Here is a 24,918-nt window from a genome sequence, read left to right as displayed (position 1 = left end):
CTTTTTTGCCGTAGGTTTTTCAAGAATCATTTCAGTAATACTGTAATATTTGTTATAAATGAGTTAAAAATGAAAGTGTTTATTTGTATGTACCGGACGATGTACCTATACGTCAAAATCGACATATTTTGTCTTATGAAATTCGAAACGGAATTATAGGCTCCTACATGATATATAATAACATATAGATATCGACTATCGAACACGCTCAGCGAATTAATATGGCGCTTATACGTGTACCTATTGTTAATCCGATTATCGTGTAGCAGCTACGTACACTGCACATACTCGTAGGTATATCATAATAAATATTATGCGATCAACAGACTATACAAATACGTAGATACAGGATATGGCGGATGTGTAATACTAAATGAAATTGCACATCCTGACAGGCACCAATAATAATTATACAATCAAAAACAATGCATTGTAATTATATAAAGGTTGGGCAGTTTCCGGGAACGTAACCTGGCGGGAATTCCCTGGAATACCTACTCGAAAATGACTACCGGGAATATCGAAAAATGCATGATAATCAATACAACCTATTTTTTATCGATATTTATTAATATTATTGCTATCTTGGGGCGTATCTTGATTGTATATTGACATTTTTTTTAATCAAATTTTAAATACAAAATTAACTTATTAGTAAAAACCAAACTAAAAGTGGTAATTTTTTTTTTTAATAGCTTATAAATTATAATAGTTAAATGTATACTAATGATCAAAATCATAAATAAATTGCATTTTGGGAACAGAACATTGGTGTACCTACGTTTCATTAATGTCGACACGGACAATCCATTCCACATTTTCGACTGTTGTCCTATTTATATTTGCGAGTATTGGTTATATGGTATTGAACAAATTTACAAACCTGTAAAAAATGTCTGAAAAGAAACCATACATTATGTACTTACGTTTTATTGTTTACTGCCATCCTCGTTGTTGGCTTTTGTTTCAATTTAATTTCTTAGAAAGCTAGATTCTTGTATAATTTAATAAATTGTGATGTTTATGCAAAAGGTAAACAAATAACCCAAGGCTAGAGACGATCATAACAATATAGTACCTAACTGCACAGACAATCACCGAGTCAGAACTACATAAAATCAATCGGTATAATTATTTTGTGAATTGCAATTTAAAACCTGACATTTGTTGTGTTTCAATTTCTCGTAAAATATAATCGTGTTCGATTACCATAATATTATAAGTTATAATGTATTACATGGCAATATGCTTTTATCGCCAGAAAAATTCGAACCCAATTTATTTAGTTGATGGTTTTTAGATAGTTTTATACAATAAAATTATATTATTTTTATGCAGGTATAAATTGATATTTACATATTATTACGCGAGTTAATTTAGATGAGATGATGATTGAGTTTGTTAATAAAGACAAATATATCTTTTATTTTATATACATTTTCACTATAAAATAATTATGCAAACTTTTTATATCTTTTCCGTTTGGAAATTGTTTGAAATGAAAATGTTAAGTATACATTTTTGTGTCCGGAAGGTGATCAAAAGCCTAGGTATCGAAAAGTTAGTAAACGTGTAAGATGTATAATCAATCATGTTTCTAATGTTTATATCGAACAATAATATTAGATATAATAAAAAGTAATTTCGATTATTCAGACGTTTCAGACCGCTCAACCTCATGTCTCTTAGGCCATAAACTGAAACACTTCAAATAAAATTAATGATAAAAAAAAGAAGCGAATTGGGTAAGTTGTGCCACTATTCCGAATAGCAATATATCATTATATCGTATATTCGTATTTTTTAACCTGCATTTTTTCCGACTGAAAAACTGAGCGTATAATAAACGTAGGTAATTTAATTTAGTGTGAGCATAATATGTGGGTAATTTTACTGCATGTAATAGTACAATAATAACTTAGGCAATTTAGTGTACGTAATTTAACTTATAATAGTAGTGTACCTACAGACGAGTAGACTACCTACCTAGAAGCTTAACTCGGCGTAGATAAAATTACGTTAGGATAAAATTCCACCGAAAAAAGTCCGAGAACATGAAGTCCAGGTAAAAGTGCTACCTATACATCATGCCCGAAAGAATATTATAATATGTTTGAAATAATAATGAATTCTGTATTGGATATCAACAAATTTGGAAACTATCATAGCAATAAAATATACGGCTGGTTATTAAATAATGTTTAACACTGTTAAAACATATTATCGTCTTAGAAATAGGAATTGATATTGTCATTAGTTTATATTACCAACAGTAATATAATATTATTTTAGGTATTCTATTTTATTTTATTTTTGAATACTAAACTCAACCTTTTTTCTTTGGATTTTTTTTTTACCAAAAATTTGTTTTACAGTTTACCCGATAAAGTAGTACCCGACTGATTGGATTTTTTAACGACCAAGCAAAATAAACAAATAAATGTGGGCGAAATACGAGTGTACCTATATATAGATAGTATGGCCTCTCACAAAAGGACGCACGCATCAATGTAAATAGTGAATAACTCGTTATTTGTATAGGAGCTTATACGATTTATTATATTTATACACATTACAATATTACACCGGATCGGTCGAACTTAGCAAAGGCTGCGCCGGGGAAATGAGCTATCAAATTCTTACTCAGATGTCAGAAATACGCGCTCGGTATAATTCAATAACAATAATATTACTGCAAACACCAGCGCGGCGTCAACGGTCAACCCTAATGGATTATATACTTGTCTCGTGGTTCAGTACGCAGTGCATAAAATAAAATATTACGTGAATATCATAATAATAACGTAGGTACTGTTATATGGGTATACGATGGTTTCGTTTGTTTATCTGTTTGTTGGTTTGTTTTTTTTTTATGAATTTACACGCTCAAAAAACTGCTGCACTATACGTATATGCGCCCAACGGCGTTACTAGTGAGGAGGCTATGGGGGCTCAAACTATGGAACCCCTCCCCACTCACAACAACTAGTAGTAAATACGATTTAAGGATGAATATATTCGATGGTTGAATAACCATAACTCTTTACGAAAACATATTGACATTTCCCAAAGACGGTGCGGCGTAAAAAAAATACGAAAGATATTATTTAGTTTAACGTAGATTTCTCAGGTGCATTATTTTTTTATGTTCGTAATATTTGGAGGTCAAAACACTCGGGTTATGAAAGTATTCTTGAACTTCTCAAACTTCAAACATTATATTTTATTGAAAGACGACATCAAGTTACTTTTTATTACTACGAAAAATATTTAATGATAAAGTCGGTGATTCAACTAACTATTATTTAACATTTTGATATTTTTGTTTTTTATCATCAGGTTTTATACAGTGACTTCATTCATAAATTATTTAATAACATATAAACGCATCTCTTTTAGATTTAAGCATATATTTTAAGAATATTTTATGAGCTTTTAATGGAATTATTAATAGAGTATTTTAAAGTTTTTTTTAGAGCTTATAAAACCGTCATATTTTAAACTTTTAAGAACATAAAAATCCACTGTCTATAGTTATAACTCTTAAGTCATACAATTATAAATATATAGTAAGTAAACAGAGTGATTTTTAATTGTGCACCAGCTGCTAATAGTACCTTATCCGGGTATTATGCGTTTTTATTTTTTGCATTTAAGGGTTAAAAAATGTAAAACCACAGATAAGTATCTCTTGAAAAAATAAATTAGTAAATCCGAATGATCGAATGATATGCCCGAGTTACATATAGTTGTGTAAGAAAAAAAAAACAACTTTACTAGTTTTGAAACTTGTCCAAATTGTGATTTCCTTCGTTATCGCCTCGAACCACAACAATCGCATAAGAATTTACTGCTTCTCCGACATTATGACAATGATATAATGTAACCGTTTGTCGTCCGACTATTGGATTATGTAGGTCTTAGGTGTTGTATTACTAATTAAGTGCAAATGCCTCAGGGCAAATAAACGCAACGATCCGTTTGTACAGTTGTAATAGAGTTTAGACGTGTACCTACCCATATAATATTTATGTACAAACCGTGTAGTTAGCGTGACCGGTGATTTCGCCCACAAATCTATTATATTTGAGAACACTGTTTATTACAGAGCAGGCACCCTGTATATAAAATGTCTTTCAGCGACCATATTTTTTATTTATCCCTCAATTTACGAACAATTGATTTAACCGGACTATTGAGAGAAATATTAATAAAAAAATAACCGACTACAGTACCTACTGACCGTCGACCGACTTGACTGCGATTAATATTATTCAGAAATATGAAATATCTGTTTGTTATCGTTATTGCGATTTGTAACCCAGACAAAACGCCGATGTAATATGATAGGTAGTTTAGTTTTTTCTGCGGTCATCCCAAATTATCGGAACAAAACCTATTAGGTATAGTAATTATTAGTGGTGACCGATCGCTTTTTTGTCAAATGTAGACATTATTAACTAAATAATCTAGTTAAAAAGCTTATTTTAATAATTTAACAAACTAATGAATCTATTGGAGTACCTAACTTAAATTTTCGAGGTCAATATTAAAAATAATATTATATATTTCCAGTTAAAATCATGATCATGTATTTTATACACATGCCTATCAATAATTGTTAATTAAAAACTAGGTAATTAATTCCTTATTTGTGTTTAATCAATGTACCTACATACACAATGATTTTTAATACAAATAAATGTAATAATAATAATGTAGTTGACACAAAATGTGAAATCTCCTAAATTTAAATTGCTTGCTGTAATAGCCATTACAGCTAGTCTGAAATAAGAATAGAAATAGTATAGTTTCTTACACAGAACTTAGTTATAATTTTAAAAAAAATATTGAAGTTTCACATGACCACTATATTTGTTACTGACGGGTTGTAATAATAAAATAAATTAACTTTTTTTTTATTTGAGTGAAGTTAATATTTTTTTCCACGTTAAGAATTTAAACTTTTCGAGTTAAATAAATTGTTTGTTAACTATTTACTAATAAATTATATCATAAAGTTTTTAATGTTGAGTAAACTTAATAAACTCGAGTTAATTTTTTTCATTGACTTCCCTGCACCTTTGTTTTTTTGTTCATAAATTATAGACACTGAATGACAAGTTAACTGAAATAATAACACGGGCTGTAATATCTGTAAGATGTGTCAAGTTGTTTTCCTATCATATTATTGTCATCTTCGTTTGAAGTACATTCAACATAGAATGCGGTCGAAGAGTGGTGATCTGTCGGTCAAGTTATTCTTAGGGGATTCAGCGTTTGTGCCATTTCGAATGGACGCTCAAGTCTTAAGCACAAGCCTTTGATTTTTTTATTTTTTTCCCTTCGAAACGACCGTAGCGAGAAAACTATTGATTTTGCAACGATGACGTGTTTTTTTCTTCTTTGAAAACACTTTTTAGAGCAGTTAAAGTAGTTAGGTACTTTTAAAGTTTCGTACAATAACCCGCACGCCCTATCGTTTGAAAAATGGATTACGAATATAATATAAAATATATCGGAAATATCAAATAGCACTATTTAAAAAAAAAAATTGGACCAAAATAAATTAATCTATAAAAGTCCTAAGATTGTTGGCGAATTCGTTGTATTAATGTTTTACAATTAATCTAAAAGCTCTCGAAAACGTTGATATAGTAAATCATATTTATTATTATGTTGTCATTGTGCAAAAATGTTTTGTAAACTTTTTTCGTTGTAAGGTTATTACGAATTACGTGTATCATTAAATTATTTACCTCATTACCCAGCTCAAAGTGAATGTTGAATATAAATATTTGAAATTCAAATTCATACATATATAATAAAAATGTACAAAGTTTTATAATTTATAAAAAGTTATTTTGGGAGTTTGAAATATTTTTTTTTTCGCAAAAATCAAAATATTAATAACGAAAACGGGGAACTTGCCTCGGCTCGATGTTATTTTCATGGAATGCGGCGATTATGGTAATCGCTTTAAAATTTAAATTAACACGCCCATTACTGACTATAATCTAAAATCTTATCCAGCAGACAAATATAATTTCACGAATAGTCAAATTTTAAATTCCATTTTCAAATAATACATTAATGAATTTATGAAATTATGAAAGTATATATTTTGTTCATATAGATAATTATAGTTATTACTTATTACATACGGCATTATATGAAAATAAAATATGATTTATCATCGTCAATATAGCCACGGCTTGTGAGCCTAAGTTTTTTCATTACACAACCCTAGTAATCGACCCTGGCAAGATCACTATTCGGTTTACTGGTACACTAATACGGGGTAGTACAGCGCGTATCAGCTATAAACAGAGTGACACGTGGATCACCAATAAGTGGGTATCAGTGGTATACATGGAGTGGTTCATTATACACACGCAACTATGTATCTGTGATCGGTTATAGAATGGGGTGAGATTATGGTAACACGGTTGATAGGTATTTAAAAAACCATATGATTTAAGCACTTTAAACTACACAATAAGGTATTATACTCTTGCGATATTCACCCACTTAATATTGATTTTATATTTTAGTAAAATACTGAATAATGATATGATATATTATACATAAGGATTTGACTAGATATAAGTAGGTATTAAAAGTATATTATAACAGATTATTTCAAAGAATTATTAAAACAAAAGAATATTTTAAACGAGATATTCTAGTTACGTTACAAAAATACGACAAAAACGCAAGTAAAAAAACCCTCGATTTAGAATTAATATAACATGTAGATTACCTGTAAGGCTGATGCATTAACAATTTTTTTTCTAAAATACAATTATTTGATTCGATACAATATAAAAAATACTCTACAACTAATGCGAAACGGGCATGACGCGTGTGTAAATTTTTTGACGACTAAGTATATCATTTGTGTAGGTTGTCCAATCAGAAATTTCAACAAAAAATGTAAAATGCTTACAGTGTTCTTGGGGCGTATTACCCGAGTCAGACGTAACCATCGTAATATCATATGTAATTTTTACGAAAGTTGTTGCACAAGTTTACAACTGATATAAATGTATACCTATGGCCTAGGTAGTATATAGGTACTCGTGGAACAATTATACCAAACTAATCATAAGGGATCCTAGTTGAGCCTCCACTATGTAAAAACTTATCAACCCCTTCAAAGTAAAATCTTGCATGACTATACTCCACTGCAGAACAGTTTATGTATTAAAAGTGTAATTCGTATGAGTGTATTGTTGCAAAAGTCTAACATTTTTGGTAGGTGTTCACAGAATCCTCATCATACCAAAACCAAACTAATCATGATTGATCCTAGTTGAGTCTCAATGTATAAAAAATTATCAGCCCCCTCAAAGCAAAATTCAGGCTGAATTATAGCAGTTCGCATTGCCGTATTATAATACGGCTAATATATTACTATTGTTTTGACGACAGCAAATTTTGCAGTTTTTTAATTTATTCAATGCTGTGGAAAAAATAAAAAATAAAAAATGGATGAATAAAACATGCGGTTTAACATATTTTACGTGTTATTTAAATATTATCGAGCTACGAGCTCTAATGATAACACCGGTTTCGCGTATATTCCGATTAAATAAAAACCTGCGGAATGCTGCGCCGACGAGCTGTTCATTTGACAGATACTTGCCAGCGCGCTTACAGATCGACTGGGTTTTAGTGTTTTACTAAAAAAATTTTAATCTCGTTTGCTGAGAAAACATGCCAGAAAACTAGTCGCAGCTAGACGACGGGAAATGTTTAGTAATTTTCTACACAGGCACTGTCAAGTGTACAGTGGCTGTGTATTTTATTGTTGTATTTTCATTTGTAAAATAATAAATTGTCGTTATAAAACCTACCTAATGGTATTAACTTATTAGGTACTTTACTGAGTAGTTTTATGCGTGTCGCATAGTGTTTAAGCCATATACAATATACAATTTTAGAAAAACAAAAATTATATTGAATAATATAAATACAAACAACTGCGACCTCCATTTTATATAGTATATAGCTTATAATTTGTTGTTATAATAATTAAAATAATAAATTTCATACTCGCAGAGTAAAAAGTAAAAAAATAACTGTTAAATTAATAATTTGTTTGTGATTTACATCTGTTCTGACTTTAATATTTTAATTATTAAAATATTTTCTGGGTTTTGTGTTTCGACGATTAATCGTGGCAATGCATATCAAACTATGGATTTGATAAATAGTATGCAATGTAAGAAAATAGGTGTATTATAAGGATAGAAGTTTATACAAAAATAATAGGTCTCCAGTCTCCATTGTAAAAGACGTTCAATTATTTGTACACAATTTTTGAAACTGGTGTAACTTCTCATTTTTTTTCCTGATGAATAAATACATACTTTAAACTTATAACTGTGTGTAACTATAAAATAACGATTTGTGTGAAGTATTAATACCACTTTAATTATTGAGTGTTAATAATCATATTTCACCAATACTGTGCACGACGGGTTATGGATAACATTTTAAAGACTAATGCTACTATAACTGATATTTTTGATATGTAATATTTATTTGATACTTAATTAATTATTAATCATTATTATACCAATATCTAAGACCGATCAAAAACATCATACACAGTCATGAACTGCATTCAAAGTAAATGCCATTTGCACAGTATAATGTTATGGTGATATGCATCATACATATTATGGTACATTATTAATAAATAACAACATTTTCCATATACTGTGTCGATCGATTTGAGTCTTTTACATAATACAGGGTGATTTACCAGGCTGTTTGTCTTTATAGTTATGAATTTATTCAAATTTTGATATTTTGAATTTTTAAATATACTCAAATTCTTTAATTTTTTTGTACTTTTGAAGGTATTCTACATGAGTAGTTAATTAGTAATTAAATTGTCTGTGTAAAGGATAATAATTTATAGTCTTTAAAAATAGGTTTACAAAAAATATAAAATATGCCACTTGTAGGTACATATTTTGATTTTAATACTTCAAAATGTTTAGAAAAATATTATCCACCGACGTATAGTTTGAGAATGGGTGTTCTCATTTGAAAAAACGGAAGTTTTTATCTCCACAGGATATTCGTTAAGTAGTACAACAAATCTCAATTATTTGAAAATATATTTTATATGGTCTTAAAGTATATTTCTAAATAATTGAGCATGCTTGTTAAATCACCGTGTACGGGGGTTTACATAAGAAGTATTATATTTTCTATTTTGTATTGAGTTTTGACGGGTCTTTACTTGAAGTTTTGGTACACAATTCATAACTTTAATTTTTAAATAGGTAGTTACTCCGATATGGTTATACTGTGTACGTTTTCAAAATCATTTTCAAAAACGAAAGTTATTTTGTTATGTTTTCCACACAAACTCGTTAAATGTTCGGTACATACCTACTCATGGTGAAATGTATACAATATGATTGTTTTATGGAAAACTACTCATTATTTCAAAATACCTATACTAATTATCATCTTTGAAAATTTTATTTTACAATAAATTGATGTCGTTGCAAAACCAATTTCTTAAGGAATGCTCCTTTTTACATTTCTGATCTTTGAAATTATTCTAAAGTTTTACTTAGTTGTATGACAGCTTGAACTTTTAATTTCATACAAGAATAATTTAAAACAAATATTTAATTTGTGTTATCTTATAAATTATAATTTTTTAAAGTTTATATAAGACGAGTTGTAGTGGACTAACATTTTGCAAAGTTCACGCCTGTACTACTCCCTTTTGTTTAGTCTGCTAATTTAAACTTAAAATAATTATTAACTACTCGTTAGAAATGTTTATATTTTGAATATTAAATTAAAATTAAAAATACATATTTTCATTCGATAAAGTAAGAAATTGAAAAAATTACAATACATAATGGAACATTTTTTATTCTTCATAAAGTATGATTCGAGCAATGTTTACTGTTCAAGATCATTAAATGTATTATTATATTCAACTCCGGTCGATGATCTATCGTATATTTTTTCAACTAAAAAATACTGATATAAGGTAATAGTATTATCTTTTTATATTATATGCCCACTAGCACTTTTATTACTTTATTAATCGATTAGACTGGGTAGGGCCGGGCCGAAATCAGTTTTTAATAAATCAAAATCGCCAAAGTTATTATATTACAATGCATTATTTATGAAATTGTTGGTAAACTAATTAGATATTAAACGTGTCTGGCGTCATAGATTCAGTAGCCACGCCCCTCCTCAATAAAGGCTTACTTGCCAGTTAATGGGTTAATTTTGTCGTTAAAAATAGTTTTCGGCATATTTAGTTGTGTAGGCCATATGGACTAGAAGGAGATTTTAAGACCATACGATTATAGAGCTTGCACCTAATAATTATAAATAATTTAATACATTTTTCTCCCAGCTTCAAACAACATTGACAAAATGAATGACCGAGACGTGACTGCGAACTGGCTATAATTGCCAATGTCCGCACATAGTAAATTATTAAACTGAAAAAAAAACAAAAACTCAACTTTCCCGTCACAGGCGGCGCCGTCTAAATTGTTTTTGAGAACACAGAAACTGTTTTGTTTTCATTTTGTTCCCCCTGCGTTGATCTACAAGCTAAGTGATAAAATGTATATTTGACGATAAACAGGAATTTTTTATAATTATAATTACAATATCGGGATGACGGTATCGGAGTAGTGTAGTTGAAGTAGGTACTTACTATAATTGTGACGGTATACAAATTGACGTTTAGGTATTATTTATACCAATGTTCATTAAGACAGTATAACCGATTACTAGTCTTGTCAAATACTTTCCTGGTTTCTTAGTCAAATACGTATTTATACACTTTATCAAAGTATCTGTACTGAAAACCAAATGCCTACTTATTTTTAAAATTTTATTTCAAATATTTACTATATCCAATCACATTGAAAAAAGACTAAAAGATATTTGTTTAAGTTATAATAAAATGTAATTATTATAAAATAATTCAAATTCGATAGATGCTTTCATTGTTTTTTTTACCTATCTTTATTTATATGAAGTATTTTTTCTAAATCTGATAACCAACNGTAGGAAAATATTTCTTGAAGGGCTGGGACTATCCGATCCGACTGCTACTTTTTATTTCAAATATTTACTATATCCAATCACATTGAAAAAAGACTAAAAGATATTTGTTTAAGTTATAATAAAATGTAATTATTATAAAATAATTCAAATTCGATAGATGCTTTCATTGTTTTTTTTTACCTATCTTTATTTATATGAAGTATTTTTTCTAAATCTGATAACCAACTTGCACAACGCACTTTCATTGAATAATTATTTCAATTTTCAAGAAGAATTTAAATGAAATGTAATATAAATATTATATAAAATAAATATAGACCCATAATACTTTTTTTTGTTGTTATTGGTACCTACAGCATTAATTACTTAGGTTATTAGCTCCCCATGAAAATAAATATTATATACATAGTATATCATGATATTAGTCACTCTTGCATAACAATATTATTAAATCTTTTATTTCCGTTTATAATATTTAATTTAAGTAAGTAAGAAGAATATATACCATGTACATATTGTAACTTATACACTTTATATGCTATGGTATATACTGCCTATGCCCTAAATATTTGTTTTTAATACACATTTTGTACGGGCGTTGACAAAATCCTTACGGTTCAGAGATTTTCGATTACATTAGATTAAATAGATTTTTTTTTGGCTTCCGTCACTGCGACCATCTTCGCTTGAAGAGGAAATCATAACGCCATCTAGCTTTCCCGGTTTCGTCGTTCCTCCGACAATCGGCACACCGAACCACAATGTAGATTATCTCGTGTTTACGACCGATGGTTGTGACCATTTCGAATCGAATGGTTCATATTATAATAAATAGGTGAGACAACTAGACAAGTCCATCTGTTCGCTCCGCCCACGAGCTTTGACCCCCCATTACATTTTTGCTTTTTTTTCAACTTAAAATGTTCAAATCTTTTCTCGTTCATATTTTTTTATTTATGGAAGATACTTTCCTTTTAAATTAAGATGCGATTTGATATTTGCTGAGAGTATCTACCTACTACCATTGTACCTGCAGGGTCAGTCAAGTATTCGAGAATATCTCGAAAAGTCTCCAAAATGTTTGGCTAGCAGGAGAAAATGCCCGTTTATTACAATTTTTATGTTATGAAATTGTTGGTAAACTAATTAGATATTAAACGTGTCTGGCGTCATAGAGGATAGAAGTTTATACAAAAATAATAGGTCTCCAGTCTCCATTGTAAAAGACGTTCAATTATTTGTACACAATTTTTGAAACTGGTGTAACTTCNCCAAAATGTTTGGCTAGCAGGAGAAAATGCCCGTTTATTACAATTTTTATGACAGCTATAATATAACAGTATACTGTCAAAAAACGTGATGAGGTCGTTCTCGTTATTATTTATTGATATTAAAATTTGACTAATATGGACCGGTAGGAAAATATTTCTTGAAGGGCTGGGACTATCCGATCCGACTGCTACTGAAAGAAAATGTTTAATATAAGTGCTATATAAATATATAGATCAAACGAATACTGTCTAAATGCGTGATATAACTGATACAAATAAATGTTTCAAATTCTTGATTCATATAATTAATATATAATGCCATTAAATTTACCTTATACTTCGCAGTTACGTACGTCGTATACAGAAGAAAGCTTCTAGCTATAACCACTCTTTTAAGTCGTCAATTCCCAATGAATGGGCCCCAGGTCACCATAGAACTCGCGTTTGTACGCCACAATTCTATAATTCTGCTGCAAGCCTTAAATTATTCAGTTGAGTTACACACAGTATGCTTATTTAAATTTAAGTAAAATAATTATTGCGAATGCCCATCCTGAAACCTAATTAAAATAATTGCTGTAAATGCTTTTTATAATATTTAACTATATTGATTTCTGTTTGTTGTAGTTTTTAATTTAAATTTAATCTAGTTTTATATTAATGTATTGCATATTATTATATAGGTACCTATATACTGTATATTCCGTATATTGTTTCAATGATATTATAATAACTAATAAGTATAATGATTAATAAATCCTAAAGGTTGGTATGATATATGCCTAATCATTTTATATTTTAAAGAAATTGCATTGTTATTTATAGAGTTTAAAACAGAAACTAAAAAAAAATGATTTTAAATTGTTTATAAGTAGTTTATATTATTTAAAATAAAATAAAATTTAAAAAAACCTTTAAAACAAAAATACTGTAATTTTAAACGAATAAAAACGTTTTTTTTGTTTAATTAAAAAAATCTATTTTTGTAAAACTTTCAATAATGCTTGGTTTTAGTAATTTATTTTTAATTCGATAGTTTTGAATGGTATTTATTTTGGCAGTATGTACAATTTATAAAGTACTCTTAATGAGCGAGATATGTGAGTTATTGTATTGTACAGCAGCCGTGCATATAAAATAGTGCAAAAAAGTAAATAGTGTATATATATATATGTATATTATAATGTATAATATATTTTTATATAATATAAATAAATATGTATATGTAAATAGTGTATCTAATTTATTTAATGATAGGTACCCTTTTCTTATCAAAAATGTTTTCCTCTTATTTCGTTAAAATATTAAGAACACGGAAGTATACATTTATAATAAGTTAGGTAATGTTAAAATCAAAATTTAAATTGTTTTACTATCAAGCTGTTTAATTTAAATTCATTAATTATAGCAGTATAACAGCCTAATAACCATTGTCTAATACAATTCTAAAATATGCATTTTATTTTGAGTTTATTAAAAGTCTATCTATCAAAAGTCAAAACACGCAAATCACACATTCTATTGCTCAAGTATTATAAGTGCACTACTGCGCTCGTCTAGGTTTAGGTACCTATAATCTATATACAGTGGTTGAAGTGGAGGGGGATACGGAGTGATGACATCCCTCTACTTTTTTGTATTTTCACTTTTGATCCCTCTACTTATTTTGTCTAGAATAACGCATTCCTCCTAAGACTTGTGTTTTAAAATGAAATAATTATTATGATTTTTATATTTATACTTATGTATAAGAAAACTTTTTATTTTTTGTATAGGCCTAAATCTGAATTGTAAGGCATCCCTCCACTTATCTTGAGCCATTTCGACCACTGTCTATATAGTCATTAGGTGAGTTCTACCGATAAATACGATGATCAAATAAAGTTTACATATTTCATTATTTTATTTTTCCCCAAAACATTATCTAAACATTGGTAGGTACTATCAGAGTGACAAAAACAAATGTTCGGCGTATAATGTAGTGTACCAATTGAAAATCGAATCCACTTGCTTTCCAACATAATCCATATTATAATGGTTTCAAGATTACGAAATAACGTGCACTCGTGTGGAATAATAACTCAAGTGCCCAGAGTACATAAATTATTTATAGGTTTTTAATGTTTATTCTTCTAGTTTATTTAGCTGCAGTAGCCACGATGGTGAGGGGCTGACTCTTTACTATCGTTCGTAGGTATATGTTGCAACGTTTATATGGTTTGCGACTATATTTGTACTTCTTGTGAACATAATACTGCAGTGATGTAATAATTTATCGTAAAATGCATTTTGATGAGTTGTATACTTTCGATTGGTGTGAAACTTATGGTGCATCGGGCCATAAAGTCGAGTCGACTTACGAAAGAGAAAAAAACAATTTCGAACTATTATTATCTCAGAAAGTAATAACAATAAATATTATAATTTATAACCATCGTCATTGTTAGGTTCATACTTTATACTACTTGTATTATTTATATGTAGATATTAGACGAATATGTTTAGTATGTATCTGAGGCGAATTTCCATAAATTACGTTATAAATCATAATACACGAAAAAACATGAATACGGTATATATATGGAAGTGCATTGGGTACGAGTTATTGAATACTTGTAAATATACATAATATAATAGGTAGTTAAAAATGATAACATTTAACATTTCTGTGCATTTTTAAGTCGGTCCAATAACTTTTGAGGTAGAGCCAAATATGCATAATAAACAATCATTTAACTTTTAAAAGTCAATTGCAAATAAATGCATTCTTGTATGACGAATAATAAAATGTAAATACGTCATATTGCATCTTATCAAGACATTTTAAAAATGACTTTAGAAAAAAAATTCCATGCAGACTTATTTAGTATTTTAATAACAAAATGTATTTGAATTGATACTAATAAAGCTTATAAGTAAGATAATATTACTATGTAGTTTGGTGGAAGTTTTAATTTTGATGGTGAGAAACTTATTGAGTCTAGTCTACTTTTTATAATCATATTTCGATAGAAACTGTAGATTTTGGTACCTATAATCATTTATATGAGAATAATGAAAAAAATGAATTTGTATTTGTTAAGTTAAGTCATGACTCATGAGTTAAGTGTCAACAAATTACATAAAATATATATTTAAATCTAAAAGTTTAAAGTTTATGCTTGATTTAGTTAAATAGAAGTTATACTTTTTTTTTAGTAATAACTTAATTTAATGTTACAAATGCATCATACTGTTCCTTCTTATAGCATACCAAGTATAGTAATTTAGGCAATTACATGTTTCAACAAAATTATTAAATATAGAAATATCTGTTTTTATTTATCGCCACTGTGTGCAGTGGGATTGAATTAAGTCGTTTTCAAACTATTACTTTAATTTGATATAATTTAATAAATTAATATACTTGGCAAGTCTTGCTCTCCTTTGAAGTTGTTTTTACTTTTAAACTATAATATTTATTATAATAACGTGTTCAAACGAATGTTATGGCAATGTATTGCGATTTAAAATCATGCGGAATTGTCTATACATATAATGTGTATGCAATTTGCTGAATCGTTCTGTATCATCTGTAATTGAGTGATCAACAAAATAAATAACTGCATTTAATAAATAACAAGTTACTTTTGGGCTTAGCTAATTTAAAATATGGCTTATAACCTGCAAGTGTAGATAGGCTCCTACTTTTAACTTTTAAGTGTAACGCGTAGTATTACTTTACCCATCCGTTTTCCATTGTTGCGTTATGGCATTTTAATAAAGGTCAAAATTGAAATAAATGTGTTCACGACCCCGATAGGGAACCCGACAATAAAAATAATAAAAAATTGTTCTATTTTTTACTATCCATATGATAAACAATCTATTGAGGAATGCACACAGTTTCGGACTTTGGCATACACTTAATAATCTAGAGCTCGCGCTGTAACACAAAATTGTTTGATTATACATACATTTACTTTTTATGCAATACAAATTTGCGTAGTAAAAAAAACGTTTCGCGTGACTTTGTTCTATTATGATTTGAATCTGAGTATATCGTGCATCGTAAGTATCATTATTCGAATGTCGCAGTGGTTTTAGAGAAAATTGCGGGAAACGGCGAAGGGGAAAAACATGAAGTATACCAAAGACATGTAAATTATTATGTATAACGTATTTACGTATTTCTAAGTGACTTTTAACCGAGCCACGGACCACGGCTCACGGAAGAATGATACGGTTTATTAAATATACATTAAGGTTTATAAAATGGTCCTTTTACTTTAAAATACTCACGTTGTATCGTTATAATTTTATTCATGCCCAGTGCCTAATCAATCAATCAATCAAATTTATTTTTGATTTGAAGGATAACTGTTGGGGGAAACAAATTAATATCTAGTTATGTAATATAATGACGTTATTCCTTAACTCCTGTTGCACCTTCTAATTGAATGTTATTATTAAACTGTGTGTTTTTCGTGGAAATTATACTAATTGATTCGTTGTTATTGGGAAATCCAATTTAAACGTCACAGTCATAGCCATTGTAGGTGCCAGAATACTGGAAGTCAAGTTAATTGTTTTGTTGAACCAATTGTAGTTTTTACTAGAAAACCAGTAGCTAGTGGTTAACCGAGTAGGTAATTAAATTATTTTACAAAATTGAATACCCTCAATTTAGGGATATTCTCAGATATAATTTACAATTTATAAGCACTTAGAAGTATTCATTCAAGATCTAAAACGTAAATTGGTTATTCATTTATTATACTAATAATAATAATTGAGAATATGCAAAATATAACCTAGTTATGCAAATTATAATACCTTTTAGTAAGTTATTACCCTTGATGAACTTTTTTTTGTCATTGGCTAATTGCAGTGGTAATTAAAAATATCACCCAAAGAATTGTATACGTTTAATTAAATACTGCATGTTGACTTACACCGGTAAATAACAGTTATTACTTATTAGTTATTATAGTTTACACGATGTGTAGTATCATGAATACACTGCCTTAAACATTTAGGACATAAAAACTGATTAATTAAAAAAATATTAATGTTCTGTAATACAATATTGATGTTGCCACTGTACAGATGAAATATTGTTCTATTCAAACGCATTTGATAAAATTGTACCCTTATTCTACGGATTTTATCCTATCGCACTAGTATAGAAAGTTGGTATCAGAATATCTATCGATTCTATGGGATCGATGATCCAATCATCGAAAGTTAGGAACAGTTGTAGAGCCATAGAGATTAAATATGATATTTTTGAAGTCATATGATGGGTACATTGTGGCATGGGAGATGGGACAATAGTCCATAATATACGCCTTAACAAAAAATGTTGAAAATCAAAAATAGTACATAATATATTATGTGTTGTGTCTGCCATATCAACGCACAACACGCACGATTTACATTTAGCAGTTCAAATTATGTATATTTTAATAGTTATCTTTAATATAGGTAGTGCATTCACTTATCAAACTTAAATAACAGACCATTATATATGTATTTATTATTTCTAAGTGTCTTCCAATGGGTTTTTGATTACATTTTTTTAGTAAGTTATGTGATTACCTATTATAAATTGTAATACTTAACATAACTTTCTTAAAAATTAAAATGTCACTAAGATCCCAGATAATGTTCTTCAGGTTTTTTATCTGTAAGTTTGATTATAGTATAAAATGACTATCGGGAATTACTATATTTTCGTGCACCATGCCATTGAAGATCGCGTAATGCGTGTCGGTGGATATTTAACGCGCCGTTGGAAATACAATCATTTTCTTTTTGTTTAACCCACAATATCATGATTTCAAAATGTTACATTGGTGACTATAAAATAGTGTACTGGCGAAAAACGGTTGTTACAAAATGGCTGAAAAACGGTCCCTCCTGAATGTCGATGGATTCGATACTCTGGCGGTCAGAAGAGAGTAATAGACTGAAGTATCTACGTACGACTATTTTTAACGCCACATGCGATAATAGGTCTTACATGGGACAATAAAAGGACTATATACTAACGGAAATGTTGAAATCGGAAATATCGTGATTGTCGGCTATATCGTGATTGTCGGCTATATCGCTTTCATTACCTATATGGCTATGTATATTATACTTCCCCCTGTCCGATTCGGGATCTGTAACACATTTATAATATTATTTACTGCCTAAATGCCCGATCGCTATAATTGATCATCGACAATATTTATGAGGTTCTATTATGCCCCGTCACCCTTCAAATCGAAGCGACAATAAGACTTAATGATCGTACTAATCGTCGTCGTACATATTACATTAATATTATTATCATCGTTGTTACAGGACTACGTGTTTCAATATCACGGATCGAAAATCGGCGTGTTGGAACCGCACGTGTTCGCCGTGGCCGAAGCTGCCTACAACAGTTTGCAGACCGGCGACATCGACCAATCGTGCGTGATATCTGGCGAGAGCGGAGCGGGCAAGACGGAAACGACCAAATTTATTCTGCAATATTTGTGCTCGGTGACCAGCAACGTGAGCACGTGGGTCGAACAGCAGATACTCGAAGCCAACACAATTTTGGAATCGTTTGGTGTGTATAATAATATTATATAATTATATGCCTGCAGTGTGCGTATTACATAAGTAATGCGCTGGGTCTTAATACAGTGAGGAGATTGGTGGGGAGGGATGGCAGAGAGCATAACATTTTCGGCTCCAAAAGAAAAAAGTTTGTAATAATGTAGAACACCTAAAAGGGTGTTAAATAAACCTAGGCACATCCTGTTAGCGTGAACAGGCACAAATAATATAGGTAATAAATTGTGTCATTTTTCAATTCAAAACGATAGTCCAACACCCGTCAATATCTCGATACAAATAATGACAGTGTTTTTTTTTTTTAAGGAGGGGTTTGGAACCCTCAGTAACATCTAGGCAAAGCTGATGGAGAAAAGTTAGTCACAATTACACATACTAAGTAGAAAAATGAAAATGGCTAAAAATTAAATAATTATATTTACTATTGCCAATGATGATAGTTCATAAAATTGATTGAACAATTCTTAAACGTACGAATGGTCATCGGTTAGGATTTTTTTCTGATTGATATTTTTGAAATATGAAAAATTTTACTGAAAAAATATTTAAGGATGCTGCTTATTATAAAACAAACGCTAGACGTTGCTCTAATTTTTGGTATATTATGTACTTACTCGTGTGTCGGTCTACTTGAAAGATTGGTTTCGAGTCTATTAAAAATCCGCTATATCCATTTTTATAAAGTTCCCCGTCAGGGTCATTTTTAAAGAGCAATATTTACAGTTTTGATTTTGTAATAAAAAATTATAAGAGGAAGGATTTAGCACGGCTGCTCACGAGTCCTACAATCGGATTCAGTGGATGGCTGTGACAGTTATTGAGTTAAATTTTCGCATTGGGCCAATTACACGGTACTGCATCAGCGAGCATGCAGACTTTCCGGCCTGTGCTTCTAACTAATGAAATACAACCACTAATTAATGTCTTATAATTGAACCTGTAATCAAATTGTCAGTGTTTTGGAGTCGACATTGCAACGTAGGTACTAAGACGGTATTCATCACATAACAAAAACAAAATTAATGACGGCTTTTACCATACACGAAATAATAATAGTTTAATCGTTTTAATTTGAAATTCCAAGTTGTGTACTACTGCAGAAGATTATACATACATAATTCAATGTCATTAAGTAAAATACAGATGCAGTGGTATGCATGAATAATAAATGTATGACGATTCGGTCTATTATGGGCTATAGGTATTTATAATAATTATAATTTATAGGTGTAGGAACTTCATAATAATGTAAATAATGTTTATATTTATAAAGTCTCACAGACGAATGATTATAGAAACAGGGCTTTTTGAAAGTTATGGAACCTCGCTGACACCTGAGTTAAGTTTTTTTTTTAACTGAACGAAAATAGACTGCCATGATTTAGAGATTGTCGCTAGTTTTTACAGTTTATTTTTTGCCTTTCTATGTATTATCATCCATTGAAAATATATGTAGAGATGCAAACTACCTATAATCTATCTATAGAATTTAAAATCAATGATATTATTTTAAAAAAAAAAATGTATGTGCTGAAGTCACATGTTGCTATACAATTAATGTTTAATTTCCAGGATTTAAATTTAAAAGTATAGTATATAATTACTTGTCACAAAATACCGACAGAATAAATGCATTTTACTTTTACGACCAAAATGTATTAATATTAATATATTAATTTATTACTGTGTTAAGCAATAGTATGTAGAGATAGAAAAATTCAGTATTAACCGTAACAAAGTCATTCAACTTTACCAAGTTGAGTTGGAATCACCGTTTTTATCTTCAGTTCTTGAGATTACTGAAAACTAAATAAATATTATTTTTTTGAATAATCTAAACTTTTTCTAAAATGTATTACCTAACTTATTAACAATAAAATTAACTCAACATTTTACAAATATTTCATACATTTTAGTTTTCCTCCAGAAACTATAAATTGTCCTTCTTTATTATTTAGATACAATTCTTTGGATTGGTTGAATAGTTGCCTGCTTGTTCGTGCAAATTATTTTAATAAAATGTATTGTCAGCATAATACATTAATAATTATGGTTTTTATTTAAAAAATAATGACAATATTCTATGAACTTCTTGGACACGATATCAACAATTTACTTATATTTATGATTACTTATTATCGCTTCACCATCCACCCAAAAAATTGTCTTGCTTCGCACATACTGAAAATAATTATGATTTTTTATCCTAGATCTCATAATACATATCACTATGCATATCAGTATATCTAATATAATATAGTCATATAGCAATAGCTATAGTCCAGCAAATCAATAAATATATTTTATTCTATAGCGTATAGTTTTTACGGTGGTCCATTTAAATAAAATAATAATTTGGATTACATCGTATATTAGGTACCAATTTGATGAAAGTTATATTACAGTTAAAACATATTAAAATATGTTTGATGAATGTTTTAGTTGGTTTAATTATTTATTATTGTTCAGCTACAAACTAAAGTTTTTTTATCTCATTGTGTACACGTTTGACTTTTGTTGTGTACGGTTGTACCTAAGGCAGTATATTAGTAGTGGTATATATATATTGTCTAAAGTTATGCACAACTGTGCTGTTGATTTCCATACTAAATGTAATCAACTATTGATTACTATTTTATTTTGCAGATAGAATGATAATTAATTAGGTTAATCACTCACTGAAACACGGGACGCCAATTGTTTTTGTGAATCACAATAAATATATATTTTCAAATTATGATTGGTACAGCTTTTTGAAAATGAAATAACCTACATTTTAAATTGTGCTCAAATTCCTACTTTGACTTATCAAAAATCGGTCAGTATAATATATTTTCGAATTGTATTCAAAAGAATGCAATCGGATTTGATATTTTTCAAAAGTCATTAATTTCAAAAAATTAAACAAAAATGATAGGTACAAACTTCACTAAATATCAGTAATTGTTCAACGTTTTTCTTTGCAAAAGATTAATAAAACGGATACTTCAAAATTTTATAGAAATTGGTTTTTGAATTATTCAAATCATTGTGCCAATTGATTTCTAGAAAAATATTAATTAGCCTGGTGTAATATTGGACTTTAAGAACATAAGGAGGTACTGAAATTATAAATCATTTAGATACGTGTTTGGCCATAATACACTATTACATTTCTATGTTTTTCCTAATTCTGGTTAGTATTTAATAAAAATATAACGTTAGTGTCTATGTAATATTTTTATAGTAGTTTCTACAGAACCTATTTTTTTAATTTTTAATTTTTCACACATTTTTTTGGACACATATTATACAATTTGAGTTGTAAATATTACATGCATGAACTTTCATGTCTTATAAGTATCCCACAAAATAGCTCATAATGGGTTATTGCATAAATATATAATGCATGTATTGTTATAAGTACACAGTCGTAGGGCAGACCACTCGAAAAAAACAATGTTTGCTTTTACAGTCCATTAACAGCTGCTGTGTGTATTTTGATTTTGTTTTCATTCCAACAAGTTAATAAGAACAATATTATTTATTCACTGCAGTCCATAGCATACTGCTTAGAATATAATTAAAATGTACTATTTCCCATATTGTTTTTTTATAAATGTTCTGTTTTGTAAGTTGAATATTAATTACAATTTTAATAGCAAAGTATTAAATCATATTTATAATATTACACAATCTATATTCTTGTTATCGAAAAAAAAAGTTTATAATAATTAATAACACTGGTAAAAATACAGTTAAAAGATGAAACTTCAAAGTTGATAGTTATAATATTACTATATGCATGTGGTTTGATAAAATAACAATAATATCTACCTACCTAATTAGAAAATTAATAATTCGATCGATTCAATAATTTGTCATTAAAATAATACGAAAATCCTTATTTTAAATATTAAATAATATTACAAATCAATAATTCTAAATATTATGGCTACCTATCCTTTTCACAAATTTTTTTTTTAAATTTATGATAAAAATCATAATTATATAATTATAATGAATTGAAATAAATTATTTCAAGAATATTTGATGCGAGTATAAATAGCTACATTGTAAATATGTTGTAAAGATACATACAGTAAATACGTGGTTTAAGCATGTGTTTTTTCAATGTGTTTATAATTTTATATCATTATTTAGAAGTAAAATTAAAAATACATTTTAAATTTTGTTTAAAAAAAAATGCTTGAAAGGTAAAGTTTAAAATAAGTAGCTATAATTTTTAGCCAGGGTTATCACTAATCAGTAATCACTATAATAATCAATATTTATTCCTATATTTCTACAAAATGTGATTACATCATTACATCACTTTAAACAGCTTTTGATGCCAATCATTTTTTTTGTAAAATATTTATTTTAATCGTAATGTTATAATTAATAGTGGCCGTATTTTTTTGACCTTAACAAAAAGCTTACGATTTAATGCATTTTCACAAAAAAACCTTTGATATATTTCACTGTATACCCATAAAATATGTAACCTGCAGGCTGCCGGATAGTGACACAAATCAATTTATGATATAAGTGAATATTGATCCTATCAATTTTATACTGCCCTAATTATTTTCATATTTACTGTGGACTAATATTAAATTTTGCATTTTAAAATACAACCGCAATTTTGTATTTTCTCGATCTGAAGTAGAGGACCTATTATATATAGGTAAACGATATGTAAACGTATTATACGTAAATATATAACAAGGTATATAAGATATTGAAGCAAAAGTGTTTAATGTCAAATCATGATCTATTACTTTAAAGATTAGATAAGAAGAGCGAAGTAACAATATGTATAGTCCACTATTGCAACTGTAATATGCTGTTAAATGTTATTAGCTTTCAAAAGATAACCGCTAGGTATTTGTATCTTATAGAATCAAAATTGAAACTGTAGTTTTACCAACCAAACAATATATAATACATTAATTTCACTTATAAATAGATACGTATATCATATATTTTGCAAAAAGTGAATTTCCATAAAGAGCAATACTTAAGAATTTCATGTTTATAACATATTAATATATTATAATGTTTTTTAATGCAGTTATGTATTGGATAGTACAACATAATATGATATTAATGATTATTACTACGAGACACTGATTTTTTTATTTTACTTTTTTTAGGTAACGCGAAAACTGCACGCAATGACAACTCTAGCCGTTTCGGAAAGTTCATGCAAGTGTGCTTCGACGGCAGATGGATGATAAAAGGATGCATTATACAGGACTACTTGCTGGAACAGTCGAGAATTACGTTCCAGAGTGCTGGTGAAAGGAACTACCACGTGTTTTATCAGCTTGCCGAGGGAGCGAGGGTAAGTCGTTTTCGGGCACGTACACGTCTGTGATGGAAGCGGGATCATTTTTATTCATAATATACCCCTATTTCTCCCATTAAAATGCATCGTATAATACTGTAATGCCACAACCAAAAATTATAAATATTTTTTCGCTTCTTTTGAATCATATGATATATTATTATTGTTGTACTAAGAGTAAATTATTTAAAACTGTTACTGAAGTGTGATGATGTGCACTATTTTAATGCGTTTTTAATTGTTTAACTATAATAATACAAAGATTAGGTACCTAAGTATTTTAACGATGGGATTTTTTTTCTATTGTAAAGTTGGGCGAGAAATAACCAAGAAAAATCTAGACTTTTGGGACGGTTTTTGTGGAAATAAAATATTGAGAAAAGCACTGAAAAATATTATACTTTTTGAAATTAAATGCAAATAAACCTTTAAAAACGTATTTTTCGTTATTTATAACACCGAAAAAATATTTCCGGTGGCGCGCACCAGCGCGTTTATACTCGTTTTCTTTTTTTTTATATATATGTGTATAATACACAATACATATTTTTAAACATTTAAATATTTGTTTTTGAATCGTTCGTGTTTTGAATTTTTTATCAGAAAAACGAAAATAACAAAGGCGATATAAAATATTAAAAGAGCACT

The 24,918-nt window shown here is 28.8% G+C and overlaps 1 protein-coding gene across 2 annotated transcripts in view; it reads left to right on the top strand.

The window, feature by feature from the left end:
- Positions 1–24,918, top strand: part of LOC111029808 (myosin-VIIa) — a 135,895-nt gene that overhangs the window by 85,966 nt on the left and 25,011 nt on the right. For both annotated transcript variants that reach the window (XM_022308990.1, XM_022308989.1), the window contains exons 4-5: positions 18,678–18,930; positions 24,077–24,267. In XM_022308990.1, coding sequence (XP_022164682.1) covers positions 18,678–18,930; positions 24,077–24,267 — 444 coding nt within the window. The remainder of the gene's footprint in view (positions 1–18,677; positions 18,931–24,076; positions 24,268–24,918) is intronic.

Source organism: Myzus persicae, unplaced genomic scaffold, assembly GCF_001856785.1.
Source record: "Myzus persicae strain clone G006 unplaced genomic scaffold, MPER_G0061.0, whole genome shotgun sequence".
Lineage (NCBI taxonomy): Eukaryota > Metazoa > Arthropoda > Insecta > Hemiptera > Aphididae > Myzus > Myzus persicae.
Note: the sequence above shows the minus strand (reverse complement) of the source record. Positions and strands in the feature narration are given on the sequence as shown.